Here is a 15390-nt window from a genome sequence, read left to right as displayed (position 1 = left end):
ATGGATAACTGCTTGGTTCCAACGTCTTTGTGACTCCATCTTCTTTTCTATATCTACTTCTTCTTTCGAAATATATGTTAAATTGTGTCATAATCCATCCAGCTCCATCCTGTCCTTTTTGCAGGGAGGGTGGTGGACAGGGGTAAGCAGCAGTCTGACTGGTCTGAGGCTGCACAGCAAACTGCACTGCACTGTCTTCATGTACATGCTCTGGAAAGTTTTTTTTTTTTTAAGTCAAAAACTTCCTAGCTATCCTAGCTATTGACACATTGAAGCTACAATTCTCCCAGTCTCATACTACCAATTATACTGCAGTCTTAACAGCAACGTCAGCTATATCCTAACGCAACCTGAGATATGACAGGGATCCCCACCTAAGTATAAAAAGATTTAACTATATCTGTACATACATTCCTTTCATCTCATGTTCTATATTATTTCATCGCCCAACCCAAGTACGAAAAATAGAATTCATATATTGAGAACACAGATTGGTAGTAAAACTATAAATAAACTCCCCAGTTGTGTGATCATATAAACATGTAGCATATGTGTTGTAGGACACATGTGTAGCATCAGGTCCAAGAGTGTGATTTAATTAAAGATTCCTGTGACTGGTGGGACACACCCGCGGTCATTAACAGGGATCAGGAGGGGAACGTGGAACATGTGCCGACCTTTTTATATGGGGGGCTATTGAATTTCTACTCCCGTTCAGCTAATAATAACAGCATGACAGACTTTCGACAGAACAATCAACTGTTGTTTGCCCTGTGTCGTGTTTGAGGCAGAGGAGATACAGACAGACATCTTACAATAACCGTGTTTACTATGCATAACATATTTGTACAATCCAGCTTTCCGGTGACACTGACCTATCTATATATTCATCAGATACTTGCATATATTTCATAATCTTTATGTATTTCCTCCCAGTCCACAGAGAAACTGCATTCCAGCAAAAATACCTATGAAATTCCTCCACAGTGGAATGTCTAAGGGTGCAAACCTATCCTTTTAAAAACTAGTGAGGGCAAACTAGCAACAATGATCTGCCTCAGCTTGTTACGAGCATTGGTGCAAAATAGAGAGAGAGGGAAAAAAATCTGGGGTCTTTCTTCCTGTGTGTATTCAGAGTAAATGCAGCATGTCAAAGGGGGGATTTATTAGGACCCCAAAGAAAAACATTCTCCCGATGATGAAAACATGATTGGGCGACCTGTGCAGCACAGCCTAACTTCTACTCCACTGTCACAGTAATTACCCTTGGAGCACTGTGGCATCCGACCTCTGTGAAAAAAGACCTCGAGAAAAGAGAGGAGGCACAAATATCAACAAAAGACACATTTTGAGGCGAAAGGGATGCAACCTGGGAGAGCCAAGCTCCCTGTCCATCACTCGGAAGTGCTGTGAATGGCTGCAAAGGCTCCCAGAGTGAGACTTTGTGGGATTTCGACGTTGCCAAGAGCAAATGCAACATCTCCGTGCCAAGTATTAGAGAGAAGACAAGAACCCCCCCCCAAACACATATTCACACATAAAGAAATATCAACAAAATGCAGTATAAAGGCCACATTCACAGCTACACAAAGCCGTAGAGCACAGATGGTAAAGGGCTAAACTGAGCGTATTATGTTGCAGTGATGCCACAAGGTCTAAAGCAGAGGTGGAAGTTAGGCCTCTGCTTTACATTTCAAGAAAAGAGGCACACAACCATGACTCTGGAGAGGAAATACAGTTGTCCTGTGCCTTAATCTATCATCCTGACTGTCATTCTATCCCCTGTGCATTGCCAAGCGAATTAAAAACACTTTAAGAAGGTCAGTGAACACCTTTTGTACGCCATTATCATCTTGTTCCACAGGCTTTGTAGGGTAACGTTACACATCACTGAATCTGTAATGTCTTGAAAAGCTGTTTGGAAAAGAAATATCCACATCCTTTGTTTGTGAGGCATTCAAAGTGAAGATGTTGACTTCCAAAATTATGAAAAAGCCAAATGGAGACAATCCCAAGCAAGTCACAGCCTCTGTCTGATTACTGTCTTACCAAAGGTTGCAATTTAAGACCCGTATCTGGATTCCTGAACTGCATCCTGAATATTAGTATGGAAGAAAATGCAAACAACATGAAGACTTTCATACAAATAAACTGGTGTATGAGCTCTTGTCAACAAACATCTGATGGATTCTGAACTAAAAACAGAGGCTACAATAAATGTGCTCAGAACATATCTCTTGCATTAAATTTTAATAATATTCGATTCAGCTCAATGAACACTTTGAAAGCATAAAGCAGTTCTGATCATTGGAAAGAAAGACTAGACAACGTTGTCATGTTCACTATCTCTCAGTATTTGTATGTGTTGTGTATTTTCATAATATAATATAATATAATATAATATAATATAATATAATATAATATAATATAATATAATATAATATAATATACCTGTCAAAGAACAGGTCTATTTCCTACATTGAAATAAAATGCTCTGCCAAAGGTTTAATTCCTATGTGCACAGACATTAAAGGTAAAATGACAGAGGTTAACTTTGCTGAGGCATCACAGCCCTCTCCCGGGTCAAGCACACACTGGGCACCTTTCCACAGGGGAACACACAGAGAGGGTCTTGTTCTGCAGCCCATGTGCAGGTCAGTGCCAGCAGGTAGGAGAGAAATGATAGGCCTCCCCAGAGACGCAGCACAGAGGACACACTGTTTCCCCACAGCTAAGGCATCCACTGGAATGCGATATGGGGCGGCAGGTAACTTTCAGTTCGCCGCATACCTTTATCGAAAATCTTCCAATCCCAGGAAAACCCCCGTCTGTCGTCTCACACTTTGGTGGGAATTCAGGAACAGGGGAGATAGAGAGCTGGACTTGACAGGCATCAAACTGTCATGAGGGTTATTTTCTTCTGCTGTTTACTACTAATGTAGAGAGATTCATCTACTCACTACCTGAAACATACTAAGGGCTGGGATATGTCCTGGATTGGATGCAATACTTCCTCAGAATAGTTGTTATAGCTACCATCGTGTATGATAGAGGTTTAACAATTCTCTAAATCTGTAGTTCAGTTCAGTCCTCAATATTTGAATCAGTCAGTTTGATTCATACCTCTGGTTTTGCTTTTGTTTGGGAGTCTCTTTCCAAACACAGACAACCTACACTCTGCCTTGGCCCTGAATGCAGCGCACCGGAACTGCAACTGACCCCTCCAGGAGAGTGGTAGGATGTCTCCAACAGGCTCTCATGGGTTGGGTTGTGTCAAGACCCATATGAGACCGTGTCTGCATGTGTCAGAGTTGCAGTCTCTGTTTCAGAACCACTACATTACTAATGTATAACACTGAAGAATACAGCATAGTTACCTTTTATGTAATCTAAGAACACTACACAAAACCTTGCTTCCCAATTTAATAGTACCTCAGGAGACTGAGTCTGAATCTGAATGATCAGATTTTGCAATAACAATTTAAAAATGGCACAGACAACTGGTTTGACAGAAACATGCCAATCAGAAACAGAAGACTGAGAAACATCCTGACCAAAAACAGACCCCAAGCATGTGAAACTTTTTCATTTAAAACTTTAACATTTCTAGTAACTTAAAAGATATAAATCTGATGCTGATGAAGAAACCAAGCAATAGGAAACATTTAGTACTAAACATGTGTTTTGATTCACTCTCTTTTACTCTCATACACTTTTGTTACATTATCCACTCACCGTGTGACATTGGGAACCCAATCAGCATTTAGAATTTAGAAAGGTTTTAGTTATACTGAAATAGGGAACCAAAACAATGAATTGGCTAAGAACTGAAATGCTTAGTCAGTGTTGATTCTCTGCGGGAATATGTCAGCTAGCAACATATTCACATTGCTTTGTTTCATTAGATGTGCAAATAAACCATGAATGGAGAATTAAATGAAGGACCTGTTTCTCTGTTCTGTTTATCTGTCAGCTGTCAGTCCATGTATGGCCGTTATACAACAACCCCTAGATGGCAAACACACGACTCACATTCTTCCTGAAGTCTATTCAAGACCCCCCTCATCTGGTTCAAAGTCCAGGTTGCGCAGTTTTACTGTACATGAGGGTTTTACTTTCTAGTCGATTGTTATCACACTTCAAAGTTCTGTACCAAGGGCCTCCCTGAGCGCTGCTGACGGGAACAGCCAAACTGTCTTCTTCATCCAGGGACCCAACCCACAAACTTAACACATACACAAGGAGCAATTACCACAGGAAGCGATTTCTCAGCACCTGAGCGCTCCTCCAACACAAACATGGAAAAAAAGAGCAAATGGCATGCAAAAAAATGCAGCGCACAACATTTGGTAAGATCAATAAACTCCACAGAGGTCAAGATTGTACAGATTAGTTCTGTTTAAAGCTTACACATTCCTATGTATGTCAAACTGATGGCAATTACTGTATTCAGTATTGTTTGCGTATGAACAAATTATGCAGAAATAAAGTCTCAAACTCAGCAAGAACCAGCTCCATCATTTTCAAGCCTCTTCTAAAATGTTACATGAAGGCTGATTGTTAAAACCCGGTATAACTGACGACTTCACGTAAGTGACTATTTTTCAGCTCTTTAACACCACTTCATTACTTCAACCACAGCCCTGCTTGCACAGTCAGGGCATTCATTTCCCACAGCGCTAGACAAGTGTCTCTTCAGGGTTACTTCCCAGCAGCACAAGAATTAGACTGTCTAATATGAAGAATTCTATATGTACCCCCTCATGATTTCCATCTCTACAATATAATACAAGTCTTAAATGAGGATCGATGAGAATCAAAAACATGATGTAATGCCGACATGCAGACATCTCCCAACTCAATCACAACCAAAATCTGATACTTGCTACACATCTATTGGAGAGTGATTAGATAAAAAAAAGCACTGCTCATCCATAAGAACATTAAGGCTTGTCTGAATTGTACGACAACACACCTTGACCCTCAAACCTTTTGAGAGAATGTTCTGTGGACTGATTAGTCATAAATTAAACTGGTTGTCCCGTTACCCCTGGTGCAAAGCAAAAGAACATCATATCTATAAATGGGGTGGCATGGGGGTGGCAGTGTAATGTTGTGGGGATGCTTTGCTGCTTCAGGGTCAGGGCAACATGTCATAATTGAGGGAGACATGAATTTCGCTCTCTATCCTGTAAGCGAAACCCTGTGGTAATTGTTGAAGCTCAAGCACAACTGGCTGACCTCTGAAGGGCTCAAAAGGAATACAATTAAGGTTTTGGTCCATAGAGCTACTATACATGCTGATCATGGCTACTTATACCCTAGAGGGTGTTTCTGCATTTGGCATGGAGTATAGCATGATAAGTTTGTGGAATAGGTCAGATAAGATAAATAGTTGATTAAACAGAGTGGAAAACAAGTCACCACATTCTTAGAGGCAGAAATTATTGCCTCAGGCTGCAAAACACTATTATATTTAACCTGTACAGCATATAAAAATCTAAACACATGAAGCGGAACAGTGAATTACTTCCATTACATCACTACAGGTAGAATCACTGCTTTTGATCCCTGTGTTTTTGTCATGGAGCGCAAGCATGACTGAACTTGGACTTTTCAGAGTTGCCCTTGGCAGTCATTATGGTGGCTGGTTTACCTCATTCACTCACAGCAGCAGTGTCTGAATGCCTGATCTCAGAGCACGTATTAAACACAACAATCTACCTGGATTAAACTTCATTCAATGACCACTGCCTGTCTTCCAGTCTGTTGTGTGAAACTGACTCATGCACACTTATTATTGCTGTTGATACTCTGAATGTGGTTAAGAGGGAGTTGTCCTTGGCTCTGCGCACTTGTCAAGTGAAACCAAAGGTCGACAATTCTTATCTGAATCTTTAAGAAACGTAAACATAGTAAATAGGCTCATAAACATACACACGTGTCCAATGTACAGTCAGTGAAAACTAGCAGATCAAACAGGCTGCGTGCATCCAGCTCTTTAGGCAACTCACGTTTAGGCGCCCACTCGTTAACTTTGCCACCCGCGCGTTTCTTCTGCACAACTTCTTACCTTGGTCACGCTCTCTTTCTTCTTCTCCTCCACATGCTGGTAAACGGGCATTTGCAGAAAGTCCTCTTCACAGCAGATGAAGCTCACCGTGCATCCCATCCGAGCGAAGCCAGCACGCACGCGTCCAAACCCATTCAAAACGTCCGAGCACCACTCGGTCCCTCTGTTTCACGCCGCTGCACTTAGATAAGAGCTATGAGGATTTCATGATTCCGCTCGAGCGCACGACTTACGCGCACTCGATCTGGCATCACTGGGCTCCTGTCAGTCGGCCTTTAAAGCAGGGTGATGTGAGGCGTTTTACGCACCGTGGATGCGTTTCCTCTTGTTGTTTTTAGTCACCACGCGCAGACGGACTGCCACCCTGAGGTGAAGTGACTTCCCAGCGCAGACAGACTGGAGGACAAACAGGTAGCCTGCAGCGCCTCAGCCATGCGTAAATCTCTCTCTCTCTCTCTCTCTCTCTCTCTCTCTCTCTCTCTCTCTCTCTCTCTCTGTCTGTCTCTCTGTCTGTCTCTCGCTCAATCACCCTTAACTTTTGGGTCCTCGTGATTTTGTGATTGGTGGTACAGGCTGTCAATCTGAACCAGCCTTCACATGCGCAAACCTTTAACCCCCCACCCACCCCAATCCCAGCTACAGCAACATCTACCACTGTGTTCAGTTTTATTTTTTTACATTACATTGCAAAATAAAAAAAATACACCGTTGTCACGTATTTTCATCATCAGCGGGTGTGTAATGGTTTTAAATATGTGATTACTGACCTCCACACCAGTCACACTGACTGGGATCAGTAAGTTATTTGACCAGTTGTGTTGCCAGGGTGGCACTGGTCAAGTTCAAGAGTTGTTCTTTACATGCAATGATGCCTCCCCCTGCTGGGTGACTTGTGGCGTGAATCCTCATATGAAATCATGTTTGTAGGTTAGTTGAATTCCATATACAGACTCCCATATAATCAGTGCTTTACAGAAGTGAAAGCATGTGGAATGAATTATGTTGTGAGGGCTGTGTGCTACATGTACATGTACAGCACATTTTGGAGGTGACTGTGGATCTGTTGGAAGTGCAGTCATCAACAAACCACAGGGCTGGTGGTTCAACTCCTGGTCTAGACACACATGCAAAATAAGTTCCATAACATAATTAAAACAAGTGTCCCAGGGAGCCGTCTATTATTACTTTCATGCTTTGTATCCAACATAGCTGTACCTATGTAAGTATTTTATTGAACTATGATGATTTGATATCATCCAATTCAAATATTGAGAATGGTAAGTAATAAATACATCTTGCTATATCCACAGGTTGAAACAGCTAATATTAAAATTACATTATTCTTAATTCACTAAACTGATGTTGAATCCAAACTGGACGGCTTCGGGATTAATTATTTGTAACAAACGTTTTTGGATAGTGGACATTTCTTGTATCAGACAGTGGTGCATCTAATAACAATAATTGTGGATGCTGCTGATCTACGTCAGGAACAGGTGCTGCCTACAGAGTGGGTAGTTTAGCACACGGTGCTGGCATTTCTGCTTGCATTGCACTTGATTACGGCACACATGGAGACCTCCACCAGTGACTCCGAGAATATGTGAACACATATGAAATGAGGGGCCAGACAGTGCAGTGGAAGGATTCAGTTTCTTGTGAACAACATTCCCCTTCTGTTCTGTCTGCAGCTGAACAAGGCTCTCCTGTCTCCCAGTCATGTCACTGGAGAGTTTTACAAATTAAGAAAAAAAATCTACACTACAAAGTAAGGATTGGTCCTCAGACACATCTATTATTCCACTTTTATTATTTATTTCATCTAGTGCGTTAAAGTAAAACCATGAAGGTTTTGGAGTGAACACAAAAGACACTAGGCTTTATTGTGCTACAAGTGATACGATATATATATACACTCCCCGCCAAAGTATTGGAACAGTGAGGCCATTTTATTTATTTATTATTATATAGTAGACGATTTGACATCAAAAGATAAATACAAGACAAAAGATCAACACTTCAGCTTTCATCTCCAATCCAATACACAACTTAGAAAATAGCATCTTTTGTTTGAACCCACCCATTTTTCATGTGATCAAAAGTATTGGAAAAAAATAGACTTAAAATAGAAGTAAATAGGTATATAAGTATTTAGTTTCAAATCCTTTGTTTGCAATAACTGCATAAAGCCTGTGACCCACTGACATCACCAAACTTTCTTCCTTTGTGATGCTTTTCAGGCTTTCACTGAAGCCTCTTTCAGTTGTTGTTTGATTTGGGTGGTTACTCCCTTCAGTCTCTTCTTTAGCAGGTAAAACACTCTGTAGGGTTTAAGTCTGGAGACTGACTTGACTAGTCTGCAGTCTTTCACTTCTTGCCCCTAATAAACTCCTTTGTTGTTTTGGCAGTGTGTTTTCGGTCATTGTCTTGCTGCATGATGAAGGATCTCCCAATCAGTCAGTCAGCAGACAAAATGAATCCTTCTGACCATCATGTGTTACATCTTAAATGAAGACTATTGAGCCTGTCCTAGATGAAGCCATGCAGCACAAGCCATGACATTACCTCCACTGTATTTCACAGATGAGCTTGTGAGTATGTTTGGGATCATGAGCAGATCCTGTCTTTCTCCAACCTTTAGCATTTCCATCACTTTAGTAAAGGTTCATCTTTCTTTCATCAGTCTATATTCACTGTAATAGGACACACCTGTGCAACACAACAGTCACATGTTTCAATCCTTTTGCTCACATGAAAAATGGGATGGGAAAAAGAAGCTATTTTCTAAGTTGTGTATCGGATCCAGACATAAACACCTGGAAATAAAAGCTGAAATGTTAGTATTTTGTCTCAATTGTTTTCAGTCTACAGCAAAAATAAAAGGTTTGGCTTCACTATTCTAATAGTTTAGGCGGGGAGTGTAACTGACATACTAAATTAGCTATAAAAGTCAAGGCAGTGAGGCAAAGGTTGATTCACTTCAGTTCACACATACATAATGAAAACACTATTCAAATGCTAGGAATCTATTATTTAAGCTTATGCTGGTTCAACCTTGAGCTTAAATGATGAGAGCAAATAGAAAACAGATGAATACTGCTTACAAAATTTTCTTTTACACTTTATTACAAGTACAAAACCTAAAGCTAAAGTATTCCAGAATGCTAATATGCTTTAAAATATTGAATGTAAAGTAACTTTGTGCAGATCATTTTTGCACTCATACAAAGTATGTACAGGCAAACACATGGATTTTATTTTTGCATTTGCATTTTTAGGAATGGTCTCAAACCTGATGCTACTCTCATTTAACTAATGCATCCGATATATTGTTTAAAATGAAACACTTAATGTCATATGTGAAAGTATATTCATAGAATTGTGCAAATGTGAATCAAGCTGCATTTACATGTCCTCTGTCCACAAAGTGTAGATTTAGTGGTTTGTCTGGTATCAGGACGGTGCGGTTGATGCTCTTTAACTCTCCCACTGTTGGGTCTGGTTTGATTTCAAACAGCCTGATTAACTGTGAAAAGAAGAGAAATATATATTAACATAAATAATATCTCATTTTATTAAATTTTTGCTCACTTTGTTTTACTTTAAAGCTGCACTAATCTATATTTTTATGCTAGCAGTGATCAATACTATTGTGTCATTTAAATTATCCAACACAGACACAAATAATTATTATGCAATAATGCAATTCTGCCCACAAATCTGCTCTCATCACCTTCAGTTGCAGTTACTGAAAGCAGAAATTTTCTAATAAAAAGCTTTGATGAACCCACTGTAAACTAACTACCCAGCACCAAAGAGCACCAAAGGCAGCAATAACTGGTTAACATCTTAAAAGGGTGTGGAAAATACCTAGACGAGATGAGTCATGGCAACTAAATTTATCAGGTGGCTCGAACACAACTCTATAAAAGCTAATATAATAACAATTTTGTTTGCTAATACATTCACCATAACAATCTTATGGATTTTAAGAAAAGATTTTATGCACATTCTTGTTTTATTTAATATTTGTTCCAACACCAAGTGGGTAAAAAAAAATCCACTAATGCAGCTTTAAAACTTCTCATGTCAAATCAGGCAGAAAATATTGCCATAAACACTTTTATGATGGTCTTGGATTTTGAAAATCAGACATAAAGATACTCGTTGCCAAAATCCTTCAAAAATAAAAAAAAAGTTTAGTTTTTTTTTTTTTTTTTTTTTTACTTCTTAAATTTTGTATTTCTTAATTTCTCTTTTTCCGTGTTGTCCTTTTTTAAGTGGACAGGTCTCTTTTGGAAGATGCCAGTTAGTTACATGTACCAATCAGGATTTCGATCACTATCCCACCATTGTTGCCAGGTTATAGGCTCAGTGTCTATTCAATGGAAGTGAATAGATTCTCTTGTAGTTTACACTCCACCACTTACACTTTCTCCAACCACAATGCCTGGTTTCAAAGACGTATCTTTGTGTCACTACGTGCTCTACACATCAGGTCCTGTTGGTTCAGTTGATGGTTTTTTCTGCTTGACACTTACTCGGAACAGAACCATATACATCTCAAGCTCAGCAATCCGGCGGCCGACACAGCCTCTCACTCCGAAGCCAAATGGGATAGAGCCAAATGGGTTTGGTCTCTCGCGACCATCACGGAGCCATCTCTCAGGCTTAAATGTGAATGGTTCTGGGAAAGTGTCCTCATCGTGACTGATGGCATAGTGACACAGTGTGAAGGCAGTCTGGAGAAACGATAGTCAAGAGTTAAAATACGGTAACTCATATCTTTTCTCTTGATGTTATAATTCATGTACACAAAAACAAAAAGTAGACCCACTTTCTTTGAAAATTGGTATCCACCAATGGAAACATCCTTGTCTGAAATGATCCTTGCGTTCATAGGAACCACAGGGTACATCCTGCAAAACAGGGATAAATTATTTCCTTTCGTCTCAGTGTCATCTGAACTCAACCCTCATAACTCCCTAACTCACCTCAGTGCTTCCTTGAGAACAGCTCTTAAATAAGGCATCCGAGTGATCTCCTCAGCAGAAGGGATCCGGTCTGCCGGTACAAACGTTGACACTTCTTTATACAGTGTGTCCTGAGTTTCAGGGTTCTTGGACAGCAGGTGAAAAGTCCAAGTGAGGGTATTGGAAGTCTAGACAAACAAAGGAACCTCAATACATTTTTGTGACTTGTAGTTTTATTCCACAGCACCTCTGCATCACTTTATAGGAAAAAGACTAAACTTGAATTAAAGTACGAATATCTTTAAAATAATATTCAGTACAATGAACCGACTGTGGTTTATATTAAAAGGAAATTAAAAAACTGATGACTTATAAGAGCTTCACATTTACCGTGTCCACTCCAGCTAACAGAAGCTCAGTGATGCTGCCATAAACATCCTTAGTGCTCATCTGAGTGTTTGAGAGGAGGTATGTTAGGTATTCGCCCTCCACTTCCTGGTTGTTGTCCACACGCTGCTGAATGACCTCCATCTTTTTGTCAATCAAATGTTTCGCTAAAATGAAGGCAGGAACGTGCTTAATTCTGAAAGCCTAGACTCATTATATATTCATACTTTCATATCTCATAGTTACTGTACAGTTCATATTTTACTTACTAGAACATTTGCTGCATTATAATACATCGTAGTAACTAAACCACAACAAACTAATGTATATAATTATTATACTGTTAGAATCTACTTTACAACTCACCAAAGATGAAGATGCCCTCCCAGCCGGCGATGTAGCGTTTCCAGTAGGGCAACACGCTCCGGCTCCACTTGGGCGTCACCACCACAGCCATGCTGTTGGAGAACATCTGTGCTATAGAGTTGATGAAGTCTTGAGTCCCAGCAGGGATTTCCTTTTCCAGACAGCAAAGCCTTGTCTCAAACAGGATGGAGGCAATACCTGAGAGTGGAAGGATTAGATATAGTGAATTTAGACACTAACAATCCCAGTGCAGAAGGTAAAGATAAAGAGCACTCAGCACTATCTCACTGTGGAGCTTCAACTATCTTCTAAATGTTCTATGTACTGTACCCTCTTACCCTCTAGTGACAGTCTATACAGCTCATTGGCCACATTGGTCACTAAATCTCCTGTTGGGCTGCACTGGCGCAGGTAGCAGATCCTCTTGGTGAAGTCTGTAACCACATCGTTGATTATCCCACCATACTGGGCAGAGTCCTTCGGATGCAGCATGCGCTTGTTCAGCACAGCCCTCAAGTTGTACCACTGTTCCCCCTCCCTGGGAGCAGACAGAGTCATGATGTAGTAAAAAATTGGATCCGTTTTCTTTTTGTGTTTTTGGGTCAGGTGCATTCTTTAATTCTTTTTGATGCAAGTCTAAAACTTGACTGAAGATCAAATGTGGTAAATAGAATTGACTGGACATACAGTAGTTAAAATAATCACACAGAGTCCCACAATACATACGTCGTGTGAGGACAAAGACCAAGCCATGAAGTTCAAGACTGTTCTCATGAGCATAGTGGCCTCGATAATTGTGAAATGGTAGAAGTTTAAAAACACCAGTCTCTAAATGACTTAACAACAATGAGCTTGAAACCAAATTTTCACTAACTTCCAGAGATGAAAAAGGATTAGCAGAAGAATGATCATCTCAATAACACTCCATCAAACAGGCCTTGATGGTTGAGGTTTAGTATTCCAGGCACTGCTTATAATCTGGTTGATATTATCACAGCACGGAGGTGCTTCTCAGTGGTGGTCATTGGAAGACTGGTCATAAGTAATAGGAAGTATGATTTGATCCAAATGCAGAAATGGTCTTTAAGACCTTTTCCAGAGACCTGAGAATTTTTAACACAACAATCATTTGAAGCATTCTGACAAGAAAATGCTGGAATGATTCTCTGGCTGTTCTTGAGTAAAGCAACCAAAGCCCAAACTTATTACCCTAAGGAGTATCTTTGCAGAGACCTGAAGATATCAGTTCACAGTTTTCAGACACCTCCCATCCACTCGATGGAGCTTCAGAGGAGATGTCAGGAAGAATGGGATCATCTGAAAAGTATGAGACATTTGAAGACACAGTCGCAACTAAAGCTGTAAATTCTGTCAAAGAAACTTCTAAAATACTTATATTGCCATGAAACTGCTCCATGTTTTGCAACTGTTTTTATGTATAGGGTGTTTCTACTGCTCCCAAGTGGCCACAAAGTCAGCTTTTACAGGTTTAAACAATAGGTTAATGTTAGAATTTGGAGAAAGAAAAGAAGGAGCTGATTGAAAAATATAAAACTGCTGAGCCTCTGAAAATAACTAGTATCCAACCTGGCTGTTGTTTGGAGTATGCAGTTCACAGCTCAAGCCAGACCGTTTTGCTGATAGGAAAGAAATAAGCTCCAGCTGTGTTAAGCTCAACAGTAATGTAGGGGCACCATCAGGGTGAGTGTGACGAACTTCAGAGTTCTCTTGGAAATCGCATTGTCTCTTACATAACAACAGCTGTGGAGGGTGGGAATGCTGCATGTGATATGAAAATACAGCACAATAAAACAATTGTGCAATCCATAACCACCAATGACAAACTCAAGTAGAAAAGCTGGTTTATGAACTCCTCTCTGACACATAAACCTAAGCAGTTAAGCAGTTATGATGGTTTAGTTTCTTTCTTCTTTATCTATTTAATGCCAACAGGTCACACTGACTCCATCCCACCCACATGACAGCACTACACATTCTTTGGAATGAGTACAACTTGTTTTACAAGCTTTTGTTTTGAGGTGGTACAGTGATTCTGTGCACGTAATAGTACACGTATGTATCAGTCTTACACTGTGAAAGGCCCGTAGCCGAATCCTCTCATGTCACGATAATCTTTCCACAGGGACATGTCTCCCCGGCAAGGGAACTTCTCATCGTTCCTCAAGAGTTCCTCCAGGAGCTTTGGAGTGTTCACAGCCACTGACTTTAGTCCATTTCTGTATATGGGCCCGTATCGCTGCTTCTCATAGATCTGAGAGAAGACAAAGTGAATTCAGGATCTTAAAATTTAAACATGTGTGTAAGGATTCTTAAAAATGCATGAAAAGGAACTTTAACAAAGTAAAATGCTGTTAATCACAGCACTAACAGATAACAGATCTGCCCCACCAATCAAACACATTTTGTTGCATAAACAAAAAAATTCTGTACACTTTTGAAACCAATGAGCAGATATCACAGGTGTGAACACGTGTGAGCGCTACTCAGTACAGTTCACCTCCCAACAAGTGGCTCTGTAGAGTGTTAACAATCCGCTCCTCTGTGAAAAGTGAGCTGAGGCAAGTCGTCATCTGGAGGTTTCTATGGGAACAAAGGTAAGGCAGCCAGCCTGACATTCTTCATTATGCATTGTCACTGGAGGCAAATGCAGAACCAAAACACATCCCAGTCCCTCTAATAAATGATCAGATCTGTCAAATCATCTCCGCCAAGTTATTTTAGGTATTACTGGAATGCATCAAAACATGCAACATTTTTCGTTGCAGATTCAAATATCAGTACATTACTATGGCAGAGACCTGAGGAATGTTTAAATCTAACACATCCATAAATCAAACAGAGAAGTGTGTGCAGCCTGGCGCACCTGTAGCTCATGCATACGGTTGTAGAAACCCTGAAACACCAATCTGTAAAGCAGCTCCAAGAAGCTGACATGTGGGAGGTCATCCACGGTCCGAGGATTGTCCTGAAAGGCAGAGAGGGTCCTTGGGGCAGAAGATGCGCTTCCCACCCCCCTGGAGCAGAGACGGGGTGTGGACACAGGGCACGGCAGTAGCCAGATGCCATTTCTTTGCATAACACTCCGACACAGCCATGCAGCCATGACGAGGGCAGAACAGCAAATGCACGGGGCTCCTGTTACATCCAAGAGACTGGCTGAGCAGGGAGGGGCCATGTCTCACAGACTTAGGTTTAACCCTTCCAACCCAGCCCTCAAGGATCACTAAGGAGTAAGAGCTGTTCCACTCTACATCTGCAGTGCAAAATCTAATTGCTGAAAAGCCGTAGTTAGTGTGCTGAACATCAAAAATGCAAGGTGTGGTGAACATGGCACATGTCAGTCACGACCAGCATGACTGACATGACATTTTTTTCAAAATTGTTTATGTTAATTAACATAACTAATTTATGTTCGTTAATGTTGTGGCTGTATAATTTTGAAGTGAGGCTGAAACAACTAGATTCAGCTACACATTAAATTTCTTAATTTAAAACCATAGGAACAATTTCTTCTATCTATTCCAAGGGTCTAGGGATGGGGTATGGATATGCTGTACAAAGTGTAAAACC

General features: G+C 40.5%; 2 protein-coding genes across 6 annotated transcripts in view; both read right to left on the bottom strand.

Moving 5' to 3' along the window:
- Positions 1-6466, bottom strand: part of tns1b (tensin 1b) — a 133963-nt gene extending 127497 nt beyond the window's left edge. For 3 of the 5 annotated variants that reach the window (XM_026377157.1, XM_026377162.1, XM_026377158.1), the window contains exon 1: positions 6074-6466. In XM_026377157.1, the coding sequence (XP_026232942.1) occupies positions 6074-6172 (99 nt within the window). In that variant the 5' untranslated portion in view covers positions 6173-6466. The remainder of the gene's footprint in view (positions 1-6073) is intronic. The other 2 variants (XM_026377166.1, XM_026377161.1) reach the window with 2 other exon arrangements.
- Positions 6467-9177: 2711 nt separating this feature from the next.
- LOC113173730 (sterol 26-hydroxylase, mitochondrial) lies at positions 9178-14951 on the bottom strand. Its single transcript, XM_026377251.1, has 9 exons — positions 14684-14951; positions 13890-14071; positions 12138-12337; positions 11800-11997; positions 11437-11600; positions 11068-11234; positions 10911-10992; positions 10615-10815; positions 9178-9599 (listed from the first exon to the last, which is right to left on the bottom strand). Exons 1-9 carry the CDS (start codon positions 14921-14923, stop codon positions 9468-9470), a joined length of 1566 nt encoding a protein of 521 aa, XP_026233036.1. The 5' UTR covers positions 14924-14951; the 3' UTR covers positions 9178-9467.
- Between the last annotated feature and the right edge of the window lie 439 nt (positions 14952-15390).

The sequence above is a fragment of the Anabas testudineus genome, chromosome 21, assembly GCF_900324465.2.
Source record: "Anabas testudineus chromosome 21, fAnaTes1.2, whole genome shotgun sequence".
NCBI lineage: Eukaryota > Metazoa > Chordata > Actinopteri > Anabantiformes > Anabantidae > Anabas > Anabas testudineus.
This window is presented reverse-complemented; position numbering and strand designations above follow the sequence as displayed.